The sequence below is a fragment of the Mirounga angustirostris genome, unplaced genomic scaffold, assembly GCF_029215605.1.
Source record: "Mirounga angustirostris isolate CCGP_5_RB_7025 unplaced genomic scaffold, mMirAng1.0.hap1 SCAF_5, whole genome shotgun sequence".
Lineage (NCBI taxonomy): Eukaryota > Metazoa > Chordata > Mammalia > Carnivora > Phocidae > Mirounga > Mirounga angustirostris.
Window position 1 is genome coordinate 171,097,164 of NW_026991713.1, and position 16,106 is coordinate 171,113,269.

Below are 16,106 nucleotides of genomic sequence, written 5' to 3' on the forward strand. Positions count from 1 at the left end.
GCAGAGTCTGAAGGGGGACTCAGAGAGAGGAAGAAGGGGAGCTGGAGGCAGTGAGAACCAGCAAGGGGGCTGAGACAGAAGGAGGCAGGGTCCACGTTGCCTTGGGAGAAATGGGAGAAGGGACAACGCATTTGTATGGATGTGAGGGGAAGGAATGGAGCATCCCTGGGAGGGGGAAGGGGTCTGGTACACAACAGGAGCAGGCCACCCTGGCGAGCACCAGCCCAGGTCACAGAGTAGGGACAGAGATGTCGACAGGTGGCTGGCAGGGGCTTGGGCAAGCTTTCTCGGGATTGCATCTCTTTTCACAGTTGAAACAGGAAGCAAGGTCAGGGGCTGAGAGTGAGGGCGGGGGAGGAGAGGGCAGAGTGTTGTCTAGGAAAGTGGCGGGGGGGGGGTGCTGCCTGGGGATGTGCATGAGCAGGGGGACAGGGACAAGCAGACTAGGGGAACGCATAGGCCTGCCAGGGAGCAGCACTGAAGGCCCACGAGGAGAGAAATGAAGCCAGCCCTTTCTACCTCCTCTTCCCCCAGCTAATGCTCCCCCATCCCCTCCGCGTTTCTTGTGCTGACTCTTCCCTTCCTTCCTACTGCCTTCCAGCTTTAGAACTGCTTGGACCTCCATGGAATCGATACCGATACACTTAGTCACTTCTGCGTGCTTCTTTTTCAATGAGGCCTTTCAGGAAGGAGACATGAAATTGACTGGAGCTTGCCTGGGCAAATGTGTGTGAGCTGCAGGGAGCTGGGCGGGGGCTGGAGCAGAGGAAGCGTAAGGCAGAATGTCCCGATTCCCTCTCAATTCTTCTTTCAACTTCCTTCCAGCCCGCCCCCACCCCCCTGACCCCACGCCCCACAATCTTTGGATCTCGAATTTCCTTATCTAAAACGCACACTGAATAGTCTCCACCTCATTGTGGTTCAAGCTCTGATTCTCTAATTCAATTAACCTTCCCAAAGGCCTGTAACAGATCCCAGACTCATTTGCACGCATTATGTCATTTAACCCTGTGGTCACCCCAGGGCGGCTAACTCCACTGATGAGATGGGGAAACTGAGTCTTGGAACAGTTAAGTGACTTGCCCAGCTAGTTGGGATGCCTGGCTAGCTAGATGACCCGGCTGATAAGCAGCAGAGTCAGGATTTGAGCCAACGTCTTACTCCAGGTGCAACCCCACCGATCCTGAGCTCTATCCTGAGCCTGGGAAGGACAAGTCAGACTCATTTCCACTGAGAGAACACACAGGTCTATGTCAAGCCCTAGCCTCCAGGAACTGAAGTCCTTAGCGACACACAACCACAGCCCAGACACACAGATCTCAGGTCAGAGCCAAAGAGAAGGAAGTGGAGGGGCAGTGCAGGGTCTGGTCACCCTGGGGAGGCCATGGAATGTCCCGGCTGGCAGGCAGGAGGCCTGATGGACACCTCTGGCCCAGAACCCAGGGAGTCATAACAAGCTGGGGAGGAGCTGCTAAGCATTTTGCAAAAGCGGAGAGAGGTGGTGGTTGCTAATTCCGGAGCTGGATTTCATCATCAGTGGGGCTCTGATAGGACTTCCTCCGAAAGCAGAGTAGCCAAGAACGCTTAACTTCCGTTTCTCGAGTGAAGGAGAGCCCCTCCTTAGGGAAGTAGGGGGTAAGAGCCTCCAGGTTCGAGAGGGGGAGGGTCACCCAAAGGGCTCCGGGCAGCATGAACCCCCACCTGGGCATGCAGGCCTGACGTCCCACTAGTCTCTGGGCCACCAGCTCCTGGGAGCTACGAATGGCCAGACCCCTCTTCCTAAAACACAGCTGCAACCGTACCAGGCATGTCCAGGGGCTCACCGCTGCACATGGGGAAAATGCTCCACTCAAGGCTTTCGGGATCTGGCTCCCACTGGCCCCCATTAATTTAGTCATCCGTGACTTTATTCACTCACGAAATTCACCCACCAAACATATATTGAGCACCTATGTGTCAAGTGCTGCACTAAGTTAGTTCACAGATGAGTCAGATGTAAGTGCTCCGTGTGCACAGCCAGTTAGAGAGGAGATCCTGCAGAGTGTGGGGGGCCCTGGGGCGGGTATCTGACCAAGACTGCATGTCTGATGTAGGCGTCCTTCCTTGCAGGAAGAACCACCGAACCAGACGACTGGCCTTGAGGAGGGGCCTGCAGGGATGCTGGGGTAGAGAGGCCAGCATCGAGGCATAGAAGTGGGGGCCGGTGTCCAGTGTGGGGACGTGTTGCCGAAGTGTGGAAAAGCAAATGCAGTGGGGCTCGCCCAGGGAATCCCGTTTGCAGAATTATGCACAACAGTCCAAATGACCTTCCCCCATACCCACCACTCAGTTAGAAACTCATTAATAAGGATCCTTAAATCCTTGATTGGTGCCTGGGTGGCTCTTGGTTAAATGTCTGACTCCTGATTTCGGCTTAGGTCACGATCTCAGGGTCCTGAGATCAAGCCCCACGTCGGGCTCTGTGCTCAGCGAAGAGTCTGCTGGAGATTCTCTCTCTCCCTCTGCCCTTCCCCCCTCCAAATAAATAAGTAAAATCTTAAAAAAAAAAAACTAAACTAAACTAAAACTTTTATCAATACAATGGCAATCATATTATAATATTTAAATGGGGGAAATTAACATGTTGTAGGCTTTGAATTTATATAATGTTATATATCAAACACATTTCTCAATAATAAAAAGGCCAAAACCTTAAAGCCCAAGTATTTAAAATGTAAAGGGGTGAACACATAGTCACTCTTCGATGTGTGTACAAGGATGTCACCTTCACGGTGGAAAATGGACATAGCGTAATGTCTACTAATAGGGTTCTGATTACAATGAAACAATATGTCATCTCTACTTATCTGGAAACATGGTAATGATTGCACACATACACGCTGAGTCCTCTGCCCTCGATATAACCCTCTACAGAAGACGCTGTGATCATCCCCACTATATAAGGGGGGGCAACCCTGGCCAGGGAGCCTCAGGAACCTGCCCAGGTGTTACCTGCCCAGGTGAGTAAGTGGTAGAAACTGAATTTGAACGCAGGACCCATGCCCTTGACCACTCGGACACACTGTTTCTAGATCCAAGACATAGTGACAGCTAAAATAAGTCTACAACCCTATGTTATTGTGTGGTCCCGTTTTAAGTATGTGTGTGTATACGTTTATATTTGGTTGAATCAAGTGAAAATCTCGCCACTTTTGACTTATAAAAGCAGCACTCTGATATGGCTCAACCTAGCAGCACACACGCACACCCCCCACACACACACAGTTTGTAAGGATCTATACCAAAGAGCCTTGTTAGCAATAGTGTTTGGGATGGTGGAAGTGTGTTCGATCTTTATTTCTTTATACCTTTTCCTATTTTCTGATAATGCAGCGTAAGTTAAACATTTTTCAATAGATGACCCTCTTTCCTCACTGCAGCTGCTGGAGACCACAGACAGCTATGTGATATTAAAATGTATGCGAAGTGCAGGAGCTGTGGGCTCCCTGAACTCATGGCCATGTCCCCTCTGGAGCTGAGAAGCCAATACGTGGACAAACACCGCCCCATGTAAAGGGCCCAGAACTCAAAGGGAGGAGTCCCACTGCAGGACTCAGAGTGTTCTATCACAACCCCCCTCCCCCCCAGTTCTAGCTGACCTGACTACAGCTGAGAGGGCCTCCTACATCATTGATGGCACCAAGCCCACCCCCAGCACCACATCCAGAGAGCTGCTCACTCGACACTTGGCTCTGTTCATGGAGGTTTGTTGGAAATAAGAGGTAATGTCTTCCCCGCAATCTGGTAGGAATCAATGAGCCTCCGGTGCTCTCAAGAAGTACAGCTGACTCCTGGATGGCAAGTTGAACCGACTGCTGGAAGGGGAGCTGGGACACGGGGGAGGACTCTGAGGTCAGATTCAGGCAATGATTCAGGAGCAATGAGCCAGAGGCCATGCCTGGATGCACAGTTTCAGCTGGACAGTGAGCCAAAGCAGACAAAGTGACTAGGGGTCCCAGGGCCCACCTAGAGTCACGGAGAACCCCTGCTGGGCATGATGCTTCTGACCCTGGCATCCTTAGGGCAACTGTAACCACGTCTGTGTTTGCCACTCCCTGTCCCCGGCTCACTTACCACCTTCCAACATCTGACACGATTTACTTCGTTTACCTTTACTGTTACCATCTACACCCCATCCCCAACACACACATGGGAGGTCAGCAGCACAAGGCAAGGATTTCTGGTTCGGTGAAGTGTCCCAAGTGCTTATAACAACACCTGGCACATGGAGGGTACTCCATAAGTATTTTTTTTTTTAAGGTTTATTTGAGAGAGAGAGAGAGAGGGTGTGCACATGAGTGGGAGGGGCAGAGGGAGAGGGAGAGCGAGTCTCAAGCAGACTCCACACCAAGTGCGGAGCCCGACTTAGGGCACGATCTCATGACCCTGAGATCAAGACCTGAGCAGAAACAAAGAGCTGGGATGCTTAACCGACTGCGCCACCCAGGTGCCCCTCCATAAATATTTTCTGAATAAATGAATGAATGAATGCCTAACTGAAATGTCACCTTCCTCAGCCCACGTCCTGTGCCACCTGGCAGAATTAATTATCCCTACCTCCAAGTTTCTATGCACTTTCCTTAAACCTCTAACATCGCACTTATCATACTCTATTATAATTGCCCCCACCTCCTTGAAGACAGGAGCCTTCAAACTATTCCCATTTTCTTTTATATTCTCAGTGCCTGGCAGAGGGCCTCAGGGCGTGCCGACTCGGGGGACAATCTTGACATATGTATAGGACGAAAAGGACGAGGGCCAGGACCCCGGCTGATACTGCCCCGAGACGGCTGACGAGGCTCTTCGAGCCAGCAGGGCTAGGGAGATAGTGATTTGGTAAGACTACTTTCCAAACAATCCAGCCTGAGACACATCCAGCAGGAGAACGCTATTTCAGGTCCCAGAGCACGAGGCTGAACTGAGCGCTCCAAAAAGAAGTCAAGAAAGAAGGTTACTGAAACGCTCATTTCCAGAAGAACCAGGCTTGCGGCTCCCACGCTCATCCTGGTCGCAGGGAGGGCCACCGCCAGCACTGGGACTGGAAGCACACATCCCGATGGGATCATCAAGTGGGGACAGCCTCTCTTGCTGCGCTGGTTCTGCCGGAGGATGCGGGTTATTTCGACATGGGCCTCACACCTGGCACTGCTCATCCCTCTTTCCTCCTTCCTCTGGCCCCGCTCCTAGCAAACCTACTCAGCACGCTGCCACTGTCCTTCCTGGCGTCACCATCCATTCACTTACCACCTACAGCATGCTGCTCCCCCTTCTTCACCACACAGCTCAAATACCTCCTCCTCCAGGAAGCACTGACGTATAAAAGGATTTGGATCCCATGTCCTGCGAACTTTGCTGGTCCCACTGAGACAGGGACTGCACCTACTTTTCTAGCATAAACCGCAGGGAGTTCCGGAACACATCCCGTGTTCTGCTTTTGCGCACATAGCTCTCGCTGCCTGAAATGCCCTCCCTTGCCTTGCCCCCTGGGGGACTCCCTCCCCTCCTTCTCCAGCTTTCTCCATGAAGCCCCTCCTCGGGTGCCAGGTCATGAATCCCCTCACTTTCGCATGCTGGCACGTTCCTCAAATGCATTCTATGTGCTTTACCGCACGTACCGTAATTACTTATAACACGCCTTAAGGCCCTACTTGCAGAGGAGTCATTCTGAACGAAGAAATGTTCTACCCTTTGCCGAAAGCTTTAAGATTTTATCTGTTGCCTAAAGGAATAAGCGAAAAACTAGTAAGTACAGCAGGGCTTACGAAGCCTTCCCATGTGCCAAGAACTTTAAACAGGCCATGTCAATATCTCTACAGTCTGCAGAACCAATTCATCCAAGAGACAAGGGAGGTGATGCACAGACAGGTCAACTAACTTGTTCGTGGTCCTAGAGAGGCCAGTGCGGCATCAAGATTTAGCCTCTGGCCTATGTGACTCCAAAGTCCCGTGGCCGGCCTCTAGTGCAGCCTCAGGGCCCAGAAGCTGCTCCCTGATCCTCCACGTGCAGGGGACGGCGCCTCAGACTCCAGCCGCCTCCCACTCACGGTTACAAAAGAGCTTCCTACCCTCTAATCCCTTTCTACTTGCCCAGAGAAATCACCTCCAGATCAAAGATTCATTAAGACTTCAGCGAATCTGAAGGTGACATGGGGATTTTTTCCCCCCACCAAAAGACCTGTGCTTAATTTCTTTGGGGCCCCGGGGCAGCAGGCATTTTGTCTGGTTGCTGGAATCCTTTGGAATCCTTTGGCTTCACGGAGAAAGCTGGAGAAGGAGAAGGAGGGGAAGGAGTCCCCTGGGGCAGCTGCCAGACCACGTGCCTGTCTGGCTTTGGACTGGGACCTCTCCAGCAAGAAAGGAGACAAAGGTGGAGTGGAAACAGCCCCTGGATGTGCTCTTTGGGAAAATCACCCAGCTGTGGGGGAGGTGGGGTGGGGGGAGATGGCAGGGATGGGCAGGTCTCTCTCTGGGTGGCAGAGCACAGAGGGTTGAACTGTCCTAAAACCTACATTTGCTTCTGAACTTAGCCCCTGCCTGGCAGGGAGCCTTGGAGGAGCCTTTGAGGACACTAAAGTCTGCAGACTAAAGTCCGCTTCTTGAGGCTGTTTTCAGGGAGAAAAGAATCCAGGTGAGAGTGTTTTTTCCGTCACCTGCAAGTGTCTATGTGTCATTCCATTCCAAGGGAGTCTCTGTCTCTCCCTACAACCTGGCCGTCCTCAGCTCTGGATCTAACATCTTAACGTCTACAACCCCGGGGGCTGCACATAACGGGGAGTATCCAATATGTGCGTGGGTTGGACTGAACCTTGTCCCGGTAGAATACAATCTTAGTGATCAGTGACAATAAGACATAGCAATCAGATGATAGATCAAAACTCTTTTCCCTAAGCATTTTCTAAAGGAGGCAAATAACAGATTTCCTTCCTCGCTGGCACTTGGCTGAGGCCAATGTCATCCACAGTCCCTGACCTTCTTCCGGGGACTGTCTGAAGAAGGCTGCTGAGCCATGATGCTCTGCTGCATCTTAGGAACCATGGTGGGGAGTGCACAAAGCTAGGATATGTGGACCCACACGTCCCTGGAACTGCTCCCCAGTGTTCCAGTGATACCAGCCAGACCGCAGCCATCCACCCAGGACTCTGAGGCTCCCAAAGCCTGAATGCTGAGCCAGTCTCCAAGGCTGGCAAGGACTCGGAGGCCAGACCCCTCCAGGGTCCCCAAGCAGCTCCAGTCGGCAGACAGGCTCTCTCCCTCCCCACGGAGTTGATTCTGCCATAGAATGCCTCTGATATGGGGAAGTGCTGGCCAGCCAAAATCTAGCCCCTCTTGAAACAAATCCCACCTTCCAGAGCCACGTGGTGCACATAAACCACCTCTGTCTCAACAGCCCTCAGTGAGTCAAAGACAACCATCCGCCCTTCTGGGGCTTTCTCTTCTACAGGCTGAACTACTCATCTTGCAAGGCTGACATCCTCCTTGCTCTGCTCTGGACATTCTCTGGGTCAGAGACTCCAAACCTTTTTTTTTGCCTCTCACCATCGTGAAAAATACACTTTACAAGGCCAGTCCTTACTTGCATGCACGTGTGTATACCTCCAAAGCCAGTTTCGCGAACGAATGCTTACTTTCTTACATGTAATACGTCTGGATGCTTTCCAATCTACTTCACTCTTTCAAATACTGCCTGCAACCCACCGCACCGAGTTTGTAACCCAGAGCTGAAAGCGCTACTCTGGTTTCACCTATGTCCAGCCTTAACTGCTTACTTAGCTCAGACCCTAGGTGGGAGAACACATCCCTTTCCACGCAGATATTAGCCTATCTGGGCTGCAATGACAGTCCTTGGCATCATTCTGCACAGGGATCTCCCTGGCTCAGCACTTCCTTTCCCCACGCTGTTCCTCAGCCCAGCAAACACACATGCACCCATCAGCAGCGACAACATGTCCACCAGAAGCTTGTTCCTGCCCCACCATCGTTATCATTTACTCTGGACACCTGAAACACCTTTTCTCCAGCCCTCTCATTTTCCTGCTGTGTAAGCTGGGGGATCTCAGGGGGGCAGCAGAGATTCAGGAAGAAACCTGAGTTTTGAAAACACCAGAGTGTAGGTAACTGACAAAGCATGCAGTCTGCATACAGACTGGCAGAACAACCCCCCCGCCCCATGGGGCCCAGAGGCCAAAGGCCACCACCACTTCAGCCTGTCTTTTTAGATTGGCTTGTGTCCATCCTAGAATCTGGTCACCGAATCTTTTCCCTTACCCCTTATCTTGGTCACCATAGCGTACATTTTGGTGACCAGGAGAACCACCTACAAAACCTGGTTCGAACACCACTCTTACAGGATCCAGACTTCACCTCCTAAACTCCAGTTTTCTTATCTGTAAAACGGGGCTAATGATTTCTGTTCTGCCCTCCTCACAGGATGGTGCTAAATGTGAACAGGTGTGAAAAGGCTTTGTAAACTATAGAGCACTAGGCAAATATAAATCCTTACACAAACTACACGTTCTTTTGTAAGAATTGATGGCATTGGCTCTGTTCCCCAAATTACAGCCCTGCATCCTCTGAGTTCGGTAAAGACACAGACTCCATCATCAATCCCCAAAAAGCATCTACACTTCACCCAAGTGCCATGTTAAACAAGCCCTCCCTTGGGCAGAAATTTGAGGTCATCAAAAATTCATCACTCGCAGCAGCTGGTGGACCCACTGTCCCCGTCATCTGTTCCTTCATTCAGAAAGAGAAGTAGATGTGGAAGAATTGGTCCCAAGAGCCGTCAAATGAAATACAGCCTACAGTCAACTCTTCAGGCCAATCAAGAAAATAAAGGGGTGGGGAGGGCATCTGGCTGGCTCAGTTGGAGAATCGTGCGACTCTTGATCTTGAGGTTGTGAGTTTAGAGTTTAATGAGCTCTATGTTGGGTGTACAGATTACTTAAATAAATAAACAAACAATAAGAGAAAGGGTGTGTGGGGGTGGGTATCAGAGTCATCTTAGTTGAGACTTTGGAAATCATCATTTTCCTAAGAGCCACCACATAAGGAGGGCTTACTAAGCCCATGCCTTGAAAGAATTATTTCCAACCTTCACTAGGATGCTCAAGGCAGGTACTATTAATCTCATTTTACAGATGAGGCTAAGAGGTTAAAAAAAAAAAAAAAAAAAAACCTTGCTCAAAAGCATGTAGGGAATTGGGTGAACTCTAATCTGCTTTTTCTCAGTGTTAAGCAAGAGGAACCGCCCCTCCCCCTTCCCCCCAGCTGATGTCAGGCTCTGCCAAATGTGGCTGAAATGCTGGGCTTGAGGTTGACCCTGGAGCCAGTGGCCCCCAGAGTGAGGACTTCAAACCAGACAGAGGGCTTTAGTGGTCAGAACAGAAAAGTAACTTTGGCCTTTGGCAGGAATGGGAAGCAGGTGCCAATTCCCTGGGGTGGATCAGATTCTTCCGCACAGTCCAGGGTCTGTGCTCTTTACAGAGAGCTGAGGACAATTGTTTCTGAACTGGGCATTTAAGTGCTTGGTGATTAAAGAGAACCTAATATCACTTTTGTTTGGACCCTGAGCTAAAGGAGGAAAGAGGCAATACATGTGCCTCTCCTGTGCCCCAAGTTCTCCAGAGGTTACCCAGTGCCTACAGCCCAAGGTTGGAACACCGTGGTTGGCATTCAAGGCCTTTCTGATCTGGCCCCAACCAACAATCTCAACATTTCCTGATCTAAACCTGCCCCAGCCAAACATCCCCAGCCTCACCCAATGGCCTTGCCCATTCCTCTTCCTATACCTCTTCCAACAGACAATGCCCCTCACTGCTCTCAGCAGAGCCAACCCCACCCAGCCTTGAAGAGCCAGACTCAGGCTTTGTCCTCCATCTGAACTCTGCCATCCAGTTCCTTGGCAGACCCCTATGGCCCTTGGAGCTGTGGCCTTCTGGTCAGGGCCTGCCTTGATAGCTAACTGTTGCTTTGGCCTGCCTGTCTCTGGACCCCTCTACCCAGAAGCTAAAGGCCCTGAGGAGCAGGGAGGTCATAAGTTATGTTTCTGTGTCCCTCACACAGCACTTGCTATAGAAATGAAAGGTATTAAATAAATAATGCTGAGTTAATGAGCAGATGGATGGACAGAGGTGGTAGAGTCAGAGGGGACCCAAACCTCTAAAGACACAGGTCCCTGAACTCTGTAAGCTAGTCCTCATAAGCCAAGCTTTGGAAGGAATCTCAGCTCAGGGCCAGAAGGAAGCTGGGGGTGATGTGGTTTAGTGGCCATTGGATTAGAGCTTCAGGTCCACCATGCAGGGCAGGTGACTCTGGTCCTGCTAAGATATCTCCCAAAAAGAACCTGGCTGCTACTCAATTTTCCACCTCCCCACCCTTACAGCTGCAACCAGGATTTTTTGTGAAGGGTAGTTCTAATAGTTGCCCAAAGAAAGTAGGCTTTCATGGTACGCACATAGGGAATGGTGGTTCAGCCTCTCAGCACTGCCCAACCATGGATGGGTATGTGTCCTCATATGAAGATGGAAGCCAGTGAGACCCCGCATCCAGCTCCCAGCTACTTGGCAGCGCTCAGAATGGGACTGGTTTCCTGCCACAGAAGGGACGACTCTCACCTATCCTCTGCTCCCCATCCCACTATCCCCTACCCAAGACATTGCCAAAGGCCTGGCAGGTCGAGGAGTTCACCTGCCTTCTCCATAGAGATGGTAACTTCAAAATGCACTTTCTGGGGGAAACTAGCTTAATTCTGTACAAGATGACCTGAAATTCCAGTACCTTCTCTTCCCTAAGGAATAGGCAGACCCAGACCTCTTTTTTCCCCAGACACAGACACACGTCAACCCAGCACAGACCATCACAAGATACCTCTCTGGCCTGACACACAGGCCCTCAAATGTTGTAAGTCTGGGGGTTGCAGGGGGTGGGGGGGCACTCTGGTCTAAAGCCAGGGTCAGGCTATCTGACTACCAACTGATGTCACAGACACCCTTAAATCTCCATTCAGAGGGGGAGCTACTTGGGACCTCTAGGAACACCTGTCCCACGTGCTCAGAGACCCCCAAATCACATCCTGTTACCTCCTGAGGGCTGTTCCCCAATCAATCAATGAACAATGTATTCAGCTCCTACTGTGTTCCTGGGGGGTGCACGGCTGCCCTGACGGAAGAATCAGCCCCTCCAGGGAGTCCGAAGCTTAAGAAGCAAAGGTGTTTGCTTGTTCTCAGGCCAAAGCAGCTGGAGTTTACAAGTGGTAAATCTAGAATAGCCCCCATCTATGCCAAGGATTCCATTCCTGCCCCCTTACCTTCTAAGACGGTTGAAGTCCTAGCTCCTCCCCCCTGCCCTTCCAGGTTACCCACCTGTGCCCCCACCCTGCCCACTGGCTCAGTCCAAAAATCTTCCCATAAATCTTAAATAGGTATGCAAGCAGGGAGCCCTAGAGTGGATAGGACAAGCCGCCTTCCCGCAGCCTGGCCCTCCCTCTACCAGGCTGATTTCCCAGTTTGAGAGGAGAGCTCAAGAGCCCTCTCCCTGAGGTCTAGTGAGCTCTCCCGGGCAGCCCTGGTGGCAGCGCGGCGGGAAACCCGGAGCCCCATCCCTGTCCGCCAGCCGCCTCCACAATCCTGGCCGGGCTCCCTCCTCCAGCATGCCTGGAGTTGGGGCCGACGAGCAGGATCAACAATCCAGAAACTTTCAATGGATCAAGCCGACTGGGAGGGAGAGAGGGAAGGGGTGAGGGGGAGGACCGGGACCAGAGGAGGCTCCAGGGCAGAGCCCCTGCTCTTCACTTACCATCTTGCTCACATCCATGACCGAGGCTGCAGGGCACCCCCCACCCCTTGAGATCCCGCTTCCCCCAAATGCTGCTCCCGGCTAATTCCGCCCCGATGATGCCATGCTGCGGGGAGGGCGGCCGGCAGGGCCCCCGCGGACCGGGGAAGGCGGCGGCGGCGGCGGCAGGACCGAGGCTGGACCGGAGAAAGGAAAGGAAGGGGGAGGGGAGGCGGGGAGGGGGAGGGGGCCGAGCGCGGAGCCGCAGCGCGCACCGGGGGCGGGGGAGGCGCGGCTCCGCGGGCGGACCGCGCGGCCGAGCCCCCGGGGGCCGGGGAGTCCCGCGATCAGCTGGAGGCGCCGCGGTAGGGGTCTCGGGGACGCGGGGGACGGTGGTGCGGGCAGCGGACGGATCCTCGGGGCCGCCGGAGCCTGCGGCCCGGGCGCGCAGTGAGGGTGTGATTTGAATAACAAAAGGTCGCTTCTCCCGGAGCCCCGGCGGCCGGGATCGCCGAGCGGGTAGCGAGGCCGTCGGGCCCGCCAGGAAGCGTGTGTTTGAGTGTGAGTGTGTCTGGGTGTAGGCGCGCGTGTGCTCGGTTTGGTGGTGGGATCGGTGGGACTCAGGAAGTGAGCGGGGGAGGCGGCTGAAAAGGAGCGAGATGGGGGCGCAGCGAGCCGACATTCCAGTGGGGGCAGGGGGTCCGCTCGGCCCCTCCCCGCTTGGCTTCCCTGCACAAAGGCGGAATTCAGAGCCAGTTGTTTCCCTCCTGCGGCTAATCCGGAGGGGACGCCCAGATGAGTCTGGGGTCTGCAAACAGATGGGCGCACAGAAGGAAGTAGAACAGGTATCCCCGGAAGGCTCTGTGCCCCGCGCAAGTGAGCCAGAGCCAGCCCTTCCGGGGGCGAGGGAAATTAGCTCCTCGATGCTGTCTGCCCTGAGCGCCTAGCATCTCCAGCCAGAATCCCCGAACCTTCCACTCCTTACTCAATGCCTTATGTGCCCTTAGAGAAATGGGAGGCAGACACTCCTCTCTGCCGGAGACAGAGCTGGTGGCAGAAAAGGGCTCTGGGCAAATGCTCTTTTGGGGGCACGATCTCCAGAAAAAGCCTGGACATCCAAGCCTATGGTTTCAACAGAGAGCTGCCTCAAATCCTCTGATGAGCGAGGAGGTTTGGGGCACAAGCCAAGTCAGCAGGGACCTGAGGCCACTAACGCAGACCCTGCTTTACCCAGGTGAGGAAACTGAGGCCCAGAGCAGGGGAGTGATTTGCCCCAGGTCACACACCTGGCAGGGACTGTGGGTCTGGAGAATCCTTAATAAGGACAGTGCAGCCCAAGCCAAAAAGAGCTTCCCAGGCTACCACGGAGCACCCCGCTTCTAAAACCCTTTCCAATGAACAGGTGATGGGACCCATCCACAGCCCTGGCCCTCTGGCCCCACACTAAGGGGCCAGTAAGACAATGCTAGCCTAGTAAGCCACCCTCCTGCCCCAGGGCCTGCTGGGCTGACTAGGACGGCCCCCTCCCCTTCGAATCTTAGTTCTCAATCTATGAAATAGAGAATGTTTCTCTGCCTGCCTCCTAGGGGGATGTGAGAACAGCATGATATAAAAGACAAAAATAGAAGGACAGGAATGTATGGGGTTTTCACTGTGGTGGTTATTTTCATTTCCCAGCTCTGGAGCTCAGTTAAGGGGCCCTCAGCTTCAGCTGAGGGATCTCTGGGCCCGGGTCTGTCTGTCTGTCTAATCCTGAGTGTTGCCCCTGGCAAGCGCAGCTCTTGTGGTGCTGTGCCCCACCCCGGGGAACTCAGGAGGCAGCCCTAGTCTGCTCCAGTGTGATGGGCTCCCACAGTCCCTTCTACTGACTCGTGTCCCCAAGAGGCAGGAAGGAAACATGCCACCACATCCTCATCAGCCAACACTGTCCCCCGAGGTAAATGAGGGCCGCGTGAATTAGCAGGAATCACCCAATGCAGAAATGAGTTTGGGGTTATTTGCTGCCTGATTAAATGTACAAAGATCATCTTTCTTATAAACAAATAAATAAGATTTAGGGGCGCCTGGGTGGCTCAGTCGTTAAGCGTCTGCCTTCGGCTCAGGTCATGATCCCGGGGTCCTGGGATCAAGCCCCGCATCGGGCTCTCTGCTCCGCGGGAAGCCTGCTTCTCCCTTTCCCATTCCCCCTGCTTGTGTTCCCTCTTTTGCTGTGTCTCTCTCTCTGTCAAATAAATAAATAAATCCTTAAAAATAAATAAATAAGATTTCATATGTTTAAAAATATTATGAACCGTTAGGCATGGGGTTGATCAACAGATCAAGGTCTCCTGGTAGATCGTGGCACCCTAGCTGGCAAAGCCCATTTTCTCATTAAAATGGGGATCAGGACATCTGCCTCATACTGCACATGGGCAGTAGGGTCAAATGAAAGAGATTTCTCAAACTTCACCTGCAGTCGGCTGAATGATGGCCCCCAGAGATAAAAGGTCCTAATCCTGGAAGCCTATAAATACTACCATATGTAGCAAAGACTACTCGCATATGATTAAGTGTAGGATTCTGAGATGGGAAGATGATCTTGGATTATCTGGGTGGACCCCAGATGCAATCACATGTATCCTTATAACAGGAAGATCTGACACACAGAAGGGGGAAGGCAAGGTACCAGAGACCAGAGTGAGACGGCCACAAGCAAGGAGCAGATTTTCCCCGAGAGCCTCTAGAAGGAGTATGGGCCTGTCAACACTTGGATTTTGGCCAAGGAATTACTAGTATCAGACTTCTGGCCTCCAGGACTGGGAGAAAATAAGTTTCTGTTGTTTTAGCCACCGAGTTTATGATCATTTGTTACAGCAAAGACAGGAAACTAATATGCTGCCCAAAGGTCAGTGAGGGCTGGTGTCATGGCTGCCTCAGGGCTGCCGTCTCTGTGGACTTCCTGGCTGGGGAGCTGCCCATGTGATGGCAGAGGCCAGCCAGGAAGCAGGTGGGCTCTCCTGCTCCATTGGGGGGGGGGGGCTGGCAAATAAGTACCCACATGCAAGCACGTATATGCACAAATGCACATGTGCACACACACACAGGGAAGGAGCAAACAGCATCTTTAAAGAAGCTGAGCTTCTCTGCCTTGGCTAACCCAACACCCTGCCAGGCCCACCCAGCACACAAACACCTTTGGGTGCCTGCCTTTCCTACCACTTCTCTCGGGCAGACAGGTTCAGGCTTGGAGAAGAGCTGAGAAGGAAGGGCCTGCCTGGGGGTTCCCCCTTCCAAAGTGGTTGTGCCACAAGGCATCCCGTGGGGCTATGGGCCACTGGCTCAGGCTGGCGGATCCTCTTTTGAGTAAATTGGACAGAAAGAGAGGGGCACCTGGGTGGCTCAGTCGGTTAAGCATCTGCCTTCGGCTCGGGTTATGATCTCAGGGTCCCGGGATCGAGCCCCACATAGAGCTCTCTGCTCAGAAGTAAGAATGCTATGGCCCTCAGCTGCTACTCTATTCTTTCTTTTTAAAGATTTTTTTTTTTATTTATTCATTTGAGACACAGAGATACAGAGAGAGAGAGAGCATGAGCAGGGAGAGAGGCAGAGGGAGAAGGAGAAGCAGGCTCCCCGCTGAGCCAGGAGCCAGATGCGGGGCTCGATCCCAGGACCCTGGAATCATGACCTGAGCTGAAGGCAGACGCTTAACCATCTGAGCCACCCAGGCGCCCCTACTCTATCCTTTCTTCACCAGCTCCCAGGCCACTGCATCCAGCTGCCTACCCAGCATCTCTACCCCAGGGAGAAAGGGTGGGAGGTGGGAGGGGGTCTCAGTCTCCCAAGCATCTCAAACCCAAGGAATCTAAAGATATATTCTTCTTTTCTCTGTTTTCACATCTTCTGTCTCATCTATGGTTCTGCCTCCACTTAGTTGTGTAAGCTAGAAACTTTGAAGTCAGCCTTATTCTTCCATTGACAACCTCCCACTCCCAACCCATCTATTCAGATTTCACATCCATGTAGTTCTTTCTTGCAAATAGCTTCCAATCTGTGTCTTCCCTTTCAATACTGACCGCTCCTGTGCTGGCCAAGACTCTCAACAACAGCCTCCTAACTGGCCTCCCTGCCTTCAGTCTCTTCCCATATGATTCATCTTCCACACATCTAATCTCAGCTCCTCACTGACCCACCCCAAATGGGGAAAAACAACAACAACAACAAACATACCTTTCCATAGGTCATTTGGCACTCAAGGTCCCTACTGGTCTGGCTCTATCTCCACTCTAGTCCGCATTCTCCCATCCTCCTCCCTCCAC

At 52.6% G+C, this 16,106-nt stretch overlaps 1 protein-coding gene across 6 annotated transcripts in view; it reads right to left on the bottom strand.

Moving 5' to 3' along the window:
* HIP1 (huntingtin interacting protein 1) overlaps nucleotides 1–16,106 on the bottom strand; it is a 145,682-nt gene that overhangs the window by 67,956 nt on the left and 61,620 nt on the right. Inside the window, exon 1 of one of the 6 annotated variants that reach the window (XM_045875556.3) lies at nucleotides 11,833–11,988. The exons of the other annotated variants lie outside the window; for them this stretch is intronic. Coding sequence (XP_045731512.2) covers nucleotides 11,833–11,850 — 18 coding nt within the window. The 5' untranslated portion in view covers nucleotides 11,851–11,988. Of the gene's footprint in view, nucleotides 1–11,832; nucleotides 11,989–16,106 lie in introns of those variants that run through there. 6 annotated transcript variants of the gene reach the window in all.